At 32.5% G+C, this 11,320-nt stretch overlaps 1 protein-coding gene across 1 annotated transcript; it reads right to left on the bottom strand.

The window, feature by feature from the left end:
- Positions 1 to 658: 658 nt before the first annotated feature.
- On the bottom strand, positions 659 to 8,952 carry LOC138335071 (uncharacterized). Its single transcript, XM_069283978.1, has 7 exons — positions 8,742 to 8,952; positions 5,579 to 5,887; positions 4,952 to 5,176; positions 3,476 to 3,634; positions 2,728 to 2,796; positions 1,610 to 1,688; positions 659 to 1,263 (listed from the first exon to the last, which is right to left on the bottom strand). Exons 1-7 carry the CDS (start codon positions 8,830 to 8,832, stop codon positions 846 to 848), a joined length of 1,350 nt encoding a protein of 449 aa, XP_069140079.1. The 5' UTR covers positions 8,833 to 8,952; the 3' UTR covers positions 659 to 845.
- Positions 8,953 to 11,320: the final 2,368 nt, after the last annotated feature.

Here is an 11,320-nt window from a genome sequence, read left to right as displayed (position 1 = left end):
AACAATTACTAGGTGATTCGAACTATGTACCTTTGTGTCCCTGTACACATAGAGCCACAATTACAATTGTTGAAAGGAATCGTAAGAAACCAATTTCTCTTGAATATTCATAATCTATCATGTTGCAGTATAAATAAACGTAGTAATATGTGCTAAACCTCGCCAACTCAGTGACCTATTTTGATTAACAGAAAACATGCAAGAATATCAACATGTCTTAGTTGAAAGAGTAGTGCTACTATCAACAATTCGTCTATAAGAAGGTTTAAATAAACAGCTGATTATACGTTCACAACATATCAGGTGGTAAAAGAATATAACTTAGGCAAGCATCTCAATGAACACCAATTAATATTCAGAGATAATCTTTTGATAAGATATTGACATGTCCTTATTCAGGTTAACAAGGTACATAACGACTTGCACTGTGCTTTATCTTATACTTGTGTATTGATTAATATTTTCATCTGATGATAATTACTTAATATTTAAGACGTACGTTTCAGTATAGGGATGGAGTAAATTAGGTCGGTAACAAGCGTTACCCTTGACACATAATCATATCGACTCAGTCATGCTTTTTTTATCACATATCATACGCACCTAAACATATTTCTCAATTTCGACTAGTGAATTTAAGAAGATCTTACGACATTAGTTTATCAAGCATTGTTTATTATATCAAATCAATACTCTATACAGTGTGAATGATCAAATTAGCATTCCAATATGGCTAAATTTCCAAATGGGCATGAACAATAAAAATGCAAGTATAAATTTGAGTTACTTTCAATAATAATGGATTTAGACTATTTGGTGGTTCGAATCAACTCTTTAAGAGGCTCTCATACATCAATTTCATCACCAGTTATTCCTTCAAGATAAAAAATCTCCATCGCGAAAGAATCGTAACTTCCGGTCTCGTTTTCAAACTCGTCAAATTCGTGCACGATCTCGTTTGTAATTACAGACAATCTACATGAGGCAGAGGAAGGGAGACTGATCGTAGACGTTTTCCGTCGACCTTCAACACGTCCTTTTCGTGGTGTTGAGTGAGCCTCAAGATTCATTTTACTAATCTGCTGAGCGAGATAAATTTCTGGAAGTGACATACACTGCCTGCTGGCCCCAATGTCCGTTATTTCTGAACTCTCCCAGCGATCAGAACTAGAATCGAACTCATGTCCGTAGTTATCGTGTCCGTCTTCGAACCGTGTTTTCCTGTGTTGTAATATCCTTAGTTTTGAGAATTTAATAGGCCACCTGCAAAAATGATTACTTTATATAGTTTAATTACCGTATTTGTTTAAGTCATTTGAACAATAATATCAACCTCACTACTTTATGCATGTCATGTCAGCGGATAATCTTTAGAACTACTATTTCAAATATCCATATATCCTCGTTTGATTATGTTTTAGTTATTTCATTTTTCGATTATACAATCCATACTATCTAGGCAAAAAAATCCACAACACATGAAAATAATTCTAAAGTAAAAAAAACTTGTTTCCTTGTTAAAATATAACACAAAATATCTCTAGAAACTAATTTTACACATTTATTTCTTTAATCAAAAGCAAAATTAAGCTTTAATCATTACATATACCATTTCCTTCCAAAATACGCCAGTGTCAGTAGAAATAGAATGAAGGCCACAACCAAAGCGCACGACACTGCCACCGTAACTGTAAAAAAGTTAGCATTATCCGGCTTTTCATACTATATCTGCAACTTAATGTACATGTACATGTAGGTATTGGTAGTTACGTCACTAGTCTGTGCGCATCGTTTTCCGTAAAATAAACAACGTCATATCCAAAGCTTATATGACGTATCAATCAAAACATAACCAGATGCAACAATGCAAAATTGAAACAACCAGATGTCATATCAAACGTTTCTTATTTGTTTGTTTTTACTGATGCTAATGTGCCTTCAACGTAGAAAGAACATATTTAGGAAACAGTCTAGGATTTTATGCAGACATGATTTTACTTCAAAGAAAACATAGCTGAAATCTGACAAAAACGGTTAAAACCTCCAAGTAAATTACTTAAAAAATGACATTATGTCATATTATTGAAAAATACTTTTTAGAACGTATAATCTGTTTGGAATGAATTTAGTTTTTTTGACGTCGGAAGATGTTCTGGATGTTGTGGTAACTGTTTGTTAAATATACTAAACATAGAAATATAAAAAGGTAGTGCTATAATTCGAATATATCACTAATAAGAATATATATACTAAAACAAATATGTCATAATTTGTTGAATAATGTTATAATAGATTAATGATGAGTGTTTCACTTTTTATTTACATTGTTCTTCAGGGTTTAACGTCTATATCTGATATTTTGACATTTGGCCGCCTATCCAATACCATCACATGTACATTTGTATTCTTGTTTTTGGTAAAGGAATATGTTCTTTTTGTAACTAGTTTTCAGTACAAATACAAATATAGATAGAAATGTCTTCATCATTTTGTGACATTGACGGCTTTTAGTTTGTCGTGTCAGCTGTATTACAGAAAATTGTCATGCGAGACGAAAACAATCATACGTGCGGGAATAACAATTGTAATCTTCATTAATATATGTGTGTGATAAGCTATGAAATCTATTTGTAAAATGACCACCATTAGCACCAATATACAGCTTTAAAATGACCACGCATGCGCAGTTGGTAAGCTGTATATAAGTATGACTGTCTGTTTACTTACCTGCAGATACCGCATTGTGATCAGACGGCGCCGAGCATTGAAGTGTTATCGTTGTAAAAGATGGAAAAGCTACAAAAGATAATAATTGTTTCATACTAGATCCAACTCTCTGATTGGCTAATTATTTTTCTTCATATACTATGAAGAAAAAATCCGAGAATGGCGCCAAAATCCCACGTAATCATGACGTCACAATAGAGACGTCGACGTTGCGTATTGATTTAGAAAAATAATCCAATGGAAAATCAAAAGAATCGTACGTTTAAACGTACTTTATGTTATCAAGCAGTCTGAAAAATTTATTATAAGCATTGATGTGACTATTGTTTTAACTTCATAGGGGTATGAAATAAATTTTGTTTGCAAACATTTGTTAGAATCCGCTACGCGGATTCACACAGTTGGCAAACAAAATATTTATTTCATATCCCTATGAAGTTAAAAAAAATAGTGACATCAATGCTTAAGTATTTTCAAATATTAGGATTCCTGATCCAATTTGTCAAACAAAATATTTATTTCATATCCCTATGAAGTTAAAAAAATAGTGACATCAATGCTTAAGTATTTTCAAATATTAGGATTCCTGATCCAATTTGTCGACGAACGATATATATTTTTTTATTGGACAGCGTTGACAAGAAGACGGTAACTTTACATTATTAGTGTCTGTCCTTGAAAAAGACCATGTGGGTCCGGACTTTTGACAACAGAAACAATATAAGTATATATGAACATTCGTATATACCTGAATATCTTATCCAAAACCCACTGGGATATGAAGTGAAGTGAGATTGCATCCCTGTTGTATCACCGGAACTGGAAAACCTCAGTTTAACCCGAGAAGAGGGGTGGAGTGCTACAGCGGTTGTAAACCAGCCTTGAGTGTCCAGGACTTGAATCTTTTCTATATAAAACAAGAATATCATCACGGATAATACGTATATAATTATTTTGATTTGTTTTCATATTTAATCCGACTTCTTGATTGGCAAATTATTTTTCTTCAAATACTATGAAGAAAAAAAATCCGAGAATGGCGCTAAAAGCCCGACGTTATAATGACGTAACAATAGAGACGTCCACGTTACGTATTGATTAAGAAAAAAATTGTTTATTGGAAAATCAATGAAATTTTACGTTTAAACGTGTTTATGTTATCAAGCAGTATGAAAATTTAATTATAAAATTGATGTAACTCTCTTTTAACTTCATCGGTTATGAACTTTTGTGAGAATCCGCGTAATCTGCTACGCGGATTCACACAGTTTGCAAACAAAATTTATTTCATACCCCGATGAAATTAAAAAAATAGTCACATCAATGCTTAAATGATTGAAAAGGTAGTTAAACATTGTTTAGCATAGTATTCCGACTATTTACTTTTCAAATTTATTTTACATGTACCATAACTAGTTGAAAATTTTGATATTCTTTTTCTTCGCTAATCTTAAAAATGAAAAAAAGTACGTTTTAATGAATTCAGCTGTGAAAATATTTGAAAGTCACATACAGTGTATGATAACATTTCTGCAGACTTTATACGCACATTTAAATATATATTAATTTGTTTTCGCTTGAGTTTTTCATTGCTACTGCCCCAGTCGTCATGTTCTGTATTAACAAATCAAGATAATTTCACATTTTCGACATGTATACAAATTAAAGTGTACATAATTCCTTTTAACTCATGATATACCCTTACTGGTGTGCCTTATATGTTGTCATGGATATGTAATGTTTGTTTTCTTCATAGTCTTTCCGAAAGCCTTCAATTATTAAAGCTTTTTCACTTGACAGCATATTTTTTCTAAATTTATATGATATGGGTAACAGATATGCATTGTTACACAAAGAAAATACTGTAAACCTTATTTCATGGGGACTTGATTTCTCGTTTTACTGTTTTGTCGCGGTGGACTTGAATTCTCGTTTTACTGTTTCGTTGCGGTGGACTTGATTTCTCGTTTTACTGTTTTGTCGCGGTGATTTAATTTCCCGATATCTACTCGCCCGCGATATACATGGTGTTTCACACGAACATTAGTTGGTTTAGAGTGTACTGTAGATGTTTTAAGATGTAATGTCCTTAGGTTATTGTGGATAATTTCATTTTATAGAATATCTCAACATCAAAGCAAAAGTACAATTTACGTCAAAACGCTCTAGAAAATCAGAATTTTAAGATCATAGTAGGAATTTAGTTAGGATTAAATCATCTTACCGTCTGCATCGATGACCTCCAATGTCCACCTCGCTTGTTGATCAGTAAGGATAGGATTAATAAGAACAGCTGCCATAGTTACTATGCCGTTGTCAGTAGTCGTTATCGTACATTGGCAGCCAGTCCGGCCTGAGGTCGGGGAACCTGGAAATCCGGGACTCGTCAGAAACCCAGATGTCATGCCCGAAATCTTGGTGTTGCTACAAACGTTGTTCAGTTTGCTTACTGAAGACGGTTCAAATAAAGTAAAACTCTTAAAACTATTAAATTAAAGCAATTTGTTTCTATACTTATTTGAATTCCAAATGTTTTATTGGAAAGTTATGATAATTATTATATACATCTATAACTACTAATTCTGTTTTTAACTAGACAACTGTGAGCAAAACAAGCTTTGTCAAATACGCAAACACAGTGATACTAGTTACAAATTCTATGTGATACAACACTTGTTTTAATGTTATGTATTATTTAAATATGCATCAGTGTTTATCCGGAGAAGAATATGATTTTGTGGCGTAAATAGAAATGGAATTTAAATCATTACCCCAATTTCCCCCACAGTATACTGTGGTCCTCTTATTTCACCATGCTTGAAGGACCCAGATGAACCCTGGGAGAGATTACCTGTTAAACATTCGTATCGAACGTGGACCAAACTTGACGAAGAAGACGTGTTACATCTGCCGGTAAGGGAGTCATGTCCAATTAAACTTTCCCGCCAAAATGTATACTGTGCTGTCTGGCGGCCATTGAAGTACCTATCATGGTCCTGTGTAGATGCTCGACAGTATTGATTACAAAGAGGCAGTTCGCACGTGGAAGCTGATCCTGGCCAATCTATCAAGGTTGTCTGGTGTATATAGATAACTTCAGACTGACCACAGGTCAAGACCATTGGCATATTGACGAGAGAACACTTTGTGTGAATAATTCCTGTTGACAAAAACAAAGCTACACTATTACAGATTGGGTACTTAAATAAATCGCTTTATTATGATTTGATTATAAATGAACCAAATTCAATTACAAGGTAAATATAAAGATAAATATATAATTGTCTATATATTTACATACTTGGTATAGAGAAATATCTTATATTAGTCATTCTCAGAAATGTTCCAAATCCAACATAAAGAAAACTGAAATGTTTACCTCAATAAATAGATAACTTTGGTTCAGAAACTTAAAATATTATCATTTTAGATATCAAAAATAATATTGGTAGTTTCTGATAAATTCCCCATTAGTTACTATGACGACCAAAAGATCACATGTCAAGGTCAAATGTCCATGGTGTTACCATACTCAAATACTATGGTAATGTTATCAATATAATTAATAATTGTTCATTTCATTTGATACTTTGTCAAAGTAATAAATCATATCAAATTATATTACTTAAATACTCCGGAATCAGCTGACGAATAATTAATCTCACCAGCCAACATCCTTGTACTTTTATAGCATACAGATACTTTTCATTTTATTAAATAAAATGACTCAAAAAGATTATGCTTTTGAGACAAAGATATTATTTTGGTCTTTCAATATTTTGAAAACTTTTTGTTTGTTAACATGCTCTATATTTCATCTTAAACTTATCTTTTTGCAACATGTTTGTCCCGGTAACACTATGGACATTGATTGAATACCGCTGACAAAAGTAACACAACAGACATTTGTCCATGGTGTTACCAGAATGTAATGTTTTGTATAGTTCTTGATCATCATAATGAAACCAGATCATAATGAGATTAAAAATGGACTAGTTAGACATAATATTATGATAACAAATAGTTTCAAATATATCTTATGTTACAAAAGGAGTAACAAAATCAGTATTTCTATGTCCTTATCTATAGTGTTACCATGTTTGTCAATAGTGTCACCAGGACTAGATGTGGTGGTACTGTTGATGATTATACAGTGTATTTGTGATTCATTATTTAAAAATTTATTTCATCTATGGAGATGTATACATCAAATATTATAAGAATTAAATGATAAGGTGTTTTAAATTTCTTCTTTTAAGACTCTTTTATGTCTGTGGTGTTAACAAAAATTGTCAGTGGTGTTGCTATTTTATCACTATTTGGTAACACCAAGGACAGTAACACCACGGACGTTTTTTCATTTTTTTAAAGATTTTCATTTCTGCTCTTAATTATTGTACAAACTGTAACAACTTAATTTGAACTTACTAATAGTTCTTTTAAAATACAACAGAGACTTTTATTGACAATACATGTCATGGTTCAAAATAACTGGTCACGCCATGGACACTGAAATGTTCATTAATAGCTAAACTCGCCATTGATTTGATTTAAATTTAAAACTCCCCTCCCTTGGCTTACGTCATCATGTGCCAAATAAATAGGAAGTAGATGTTTAGTTAATACATTATGGATAATAGTACTTATCCTTCCTAGTGATGCATCATTTGAACCAAAATGATTGTGGTAACACCACACACATCTCTTCAAAGGACAGGCGAACTTTTTGTTCAAAATTTATTGAAATACGTTCTTTTACAAAAACTATTTAAACATTTAAATATTTGATGAACACCTACAAAAAAATTACTAACATAACATTTTATCACACTTAGATAATATTTTTAAGTATGAATTTGGGTCAGTTCTCCTGTGACAAGCCTATTTCCTGTGGTTAACCTATTTTGAATTGAAAAAAAGAAAATCAACATAATTCTCATTTTCAGAACAAAGTGCATTAAAGTATGCTTTTTATGTTCCAAATAGTCAGTTTTAAGCCTCAAACATAAACTTTACCTGTTAAAATATTTCTAAAAAGAAAATATATAGAGAAGACAGCAACTTGGAACTTTTCTGAGAATTAGTGTTTGTATCACTTCTACCAAGAGGCGCGTGTATGTTTGGCGAGGATATTGCATTTGGGTGCAGTAGATCGTGATTCGAGGCCCTGATAGGGCACGAGTCAATAAATTGTCATCCTTTGTTAAATGGTGTTTCTTTGATATATCATAATTACTAAACACAATGTATCATATGCACTGCGTGTTGTTGATCCAAAGGTTTGAAATTGTACTCCGTTGATGATTATCACTTCTACTAGTACTACATTAATGTCTATATGTCCATGTCAAAACTTTTGTTTTACGAGGTGAATTAATATAAGCTATAAACTTGTTTTCCTATGCTAACTTCAAGTGTATTTGTATGTATGAGAGTTTACTTGAATAGAATATTGTTAAAACTAAATTGGTCCAATTACTGCAATATCCATGTACAACCTATATATCTTTTGATGGTCACTTGTTACATATCTACAGTCAAACACCATCAATATGTTGATTTGTTTTCATTGTGTCCACAAAATACGACTTATGAAAAAAAAACGAAGTTTTATTCCAGTAAAACCCCGATTAAAAAATAATTCCCATGCATAAGTTTTCTTTTCTGAAAAAATATGCTTATCTGTTAAACTTAATTCTACAAAACGAGATATATGTATGACTTATTTTACTTTCACTAAACTAGTCTCCAGTGAACGTAGTGCACAATGTGGTTACAGAGACGAAATCAGACATTTCTGTTAATGCTCATATTCAAAACTTAGATGTACGTATTAACATCTTATGGCAACTTCATATAAAAACTTATTGGGGGTAGAAATGTTGTAAATATTCAATGAAATTCACGTTTCTTGTAAATATTTCCTGAAATATCAATATTAACTTGTTTATGTTTTGTAACTTATTGAAATTAATCATTAAAATATACATTTGGGAAAAAGATATGTTAGTAACCTGTGCCCGCAACAGAAATCCTCTTTAGGCCTTCTCCGAAGATACAAATTGTGATCCAGTGATAAAAAAGTGTAGCATTACGGATTCCCATCTCTAAAACATGGCCGTCTCCTTCCGAAATGGGTTAGATATAAATACCACCAAAGGAAGAACCATCTGTTAACGTACACTCTTGATTATCTGTATTCGGCGAAATCCTGAACACCTTTTAATAAAGTCGTTATTTTGAAAGGTCCTAATTGTTGATATGCTGAAGAATTTAACCGTAAAATGGGTTCGTGTTGTAAACGATGGTTTACGATCCATAATGTGATTTCCTTTCCCTAATTGCTTTATGACTTTCCCTCCATTGACCATCATATAAGGTAGGTGTTGGCATAGGTAAATATGGATTGTCTGTGGTCGTTTCCATTGCCATCTTTACACACATGTTTATTGACAGTGACGATAGTTGTGGTTCTGATATGGTATCACCTGGTATTCTATTGTTCTTACGCTGAGGGATGTGTGAAGAAGTATAATTGGATAAAGTCATAAAAGCATTCAAGATGATAGCAGTGTATCATGTTAAGTGCAATGTACATTCAATGGTGGCCTCCACACTTAAAACTTCAATCGATAGAGTGATCAGTGTTTAAGCATGATCAGGGATGGTAATTCCAAGATGGCGGACTAAGAAGGGTTCATGAAGACGCATGGATATATCACATACACTGTACTTAAAAATTGCGAAAATGATGCTGTCGCACGCTTCGATTTTGATTAGCTCAGATCGGTCAACTTTACAGTAAATGTCGAAATAATGTTAAAGCTAGAGAAAAGTTAATTCAATCTCAAATGACATCGATAGAGGTGATTTCAGGCATACACATGCAGATACATAAATATTCGAAAACATATCACAACTTTGACCTACAGAGTACTATTAAAAGGCCGTTCATGTTAAAAACGAGATAATTAAAGCGTTAAATGTTATATATGTGTCGATAGTACTCAAGAATCAAGATTTTGATAATTACAATACATTGGTCTTACAACACATAGCTTATAATTTACAGCAGAAATTGATTTTAACATTTACTGTCAAAACTCATTACATTAACGTCCACACCAGTCTAAGATACGGTTATACCATGAAGCCAAGTTGTGGTCTACAATTTCAATTAACATATTTACAAGAAATCAAGAAATGTTAGATCACAATGACGTATGGATGATAAATATAAAAAATGAATTGTATAGAATATGTTTAGGTTAACTTTGGCAAACAGACAATATAGATAACAGTACCTATTGTATAATTAAACAAAGGTTAATAGATATGTATAAACAAAATTGTCTTGCACACATAAGAACATCTTCAAAATGATAATTTTACTCCTGTCTTAACCACGATTTTGATTTACAAAACTATTTAAGAAAACCAATCTTAAAAGATTTTCTCAAAGAAATTTCCAAAAGAAGGATCTCTGCACACAGTCTTAATGTAGAAAAGGTTCGCTACCAAAATATACCACAATATTTAAGAATATGTACTTTGTGTGATTTAAATGATTTTGTAGATGAATTTCATTTTGTTGTGAAATCTCCATGTTATTCTGATATCCGTCTAAAATTCGTGATTTTTTTTAATCAAAACTAATACAACTTTTTAATGTAACAGATGTGAAAAAACTACAGAACTTAGCAAAAACAAACCTTAAAGCTTCGAACGCAAAACGATCTTTATTAATCAATTAGTTATACTCTTCCGAATGTAGTACTGTCTATCTTAGCCCGGGATACTCTGACCCTGACACCAGACTTAGACATTTTAACAGATAGATTACTACACCAGACGCGTATACGTACCAGACACCTATCTGTCATTATGTCTAAGTCTGGTGTCAGGGCTATAGTATTTCGGGCTACGTCTATCTGTATCTTTGTACAATATGTATTATATGATCCATTTGAATGCCATGTAATAATTTATGCATGTATATCCAACTGATGAGTCAGCAAACTCAAAGTAAATAAAACTTGAAACAAAGTTATTTCTGCAAGTTATGTAACTCATTGTTTTCATCTACACATACTTTCTACATTAGGCATAAAAACAAGATTTGTTCAGTGCTTCATTAAATTTTGTGTTGTAACTTATGTTTATAAGGCGACATGTAATTATATTGAAACGAACTGCTTACTCGTCTCTACTTGAGGGTTTCTCACTCAAGTCTAAAATACTGGATTGTGATCACAGATCATCTGATTAGCCAATAATTGGAAAGAATAACTCAACGCTTCCTCCTACAATCCTCCTACTTAATAAGACAAAGAACTTCAACTTCACCCCAACAATAAATGTAAGTTGTCACATGTCCAGTTCTTCCCGACTTTTAAAACCACAATATCATAAACATAGTACAAGCATTGTCAAACAATCCTTATTTTACCACGGTTTGAACTTACCAATACCTCCAATGAATTTAATCCATGATTCTGGATGGATGCCGTAGCTGGACATTCAGGTCTAAATTCGCGACGCGGATGGGTCTGTGGACTGGAAGTTCTAAAAGAAAGAGGTTTCCAGCTCACAA

This window comes from Argopecten irradians, chromosome 1 (genome assembly GCF_041381155.1).
Source record: "Argopecten irradians isolate NY chromosome 1, Ai_NY, whole genome shotgun sequence".
Taxonomy (NCBI): domain Eukaryota; kingdom Metazoa; phylum Mollusca; class Bivalvia; order Pectinida; family Pectinidae; genus Argopecten; species Argopecten irradians.
This window is presented reverse-complemented; position numbering and strand designations above follow the sequence as displayed.

Coding starts and splice junctions, on each gene's coding strand:
- LOC138335071 (XM_069283978.1), bottom strand. CDS start 8,832: ATGGGAATCCGTAATGCTACACTTTTTTATCACTGGATCACAATTTGT. Junction 5,888..8,741: donor GATTTCTGTTGCGGGCACAG/GTTACTAACATA, acceptor TTTTGTCAACAG/GAATTATTCACACAAAGTGT. Junction 2,797..3,475: donor GTTTTGGATAAGATATTCAG/GTATATACGAAT, acceptor TATCTTTTGTAG/CTTTTCCATCTTTTACAACG.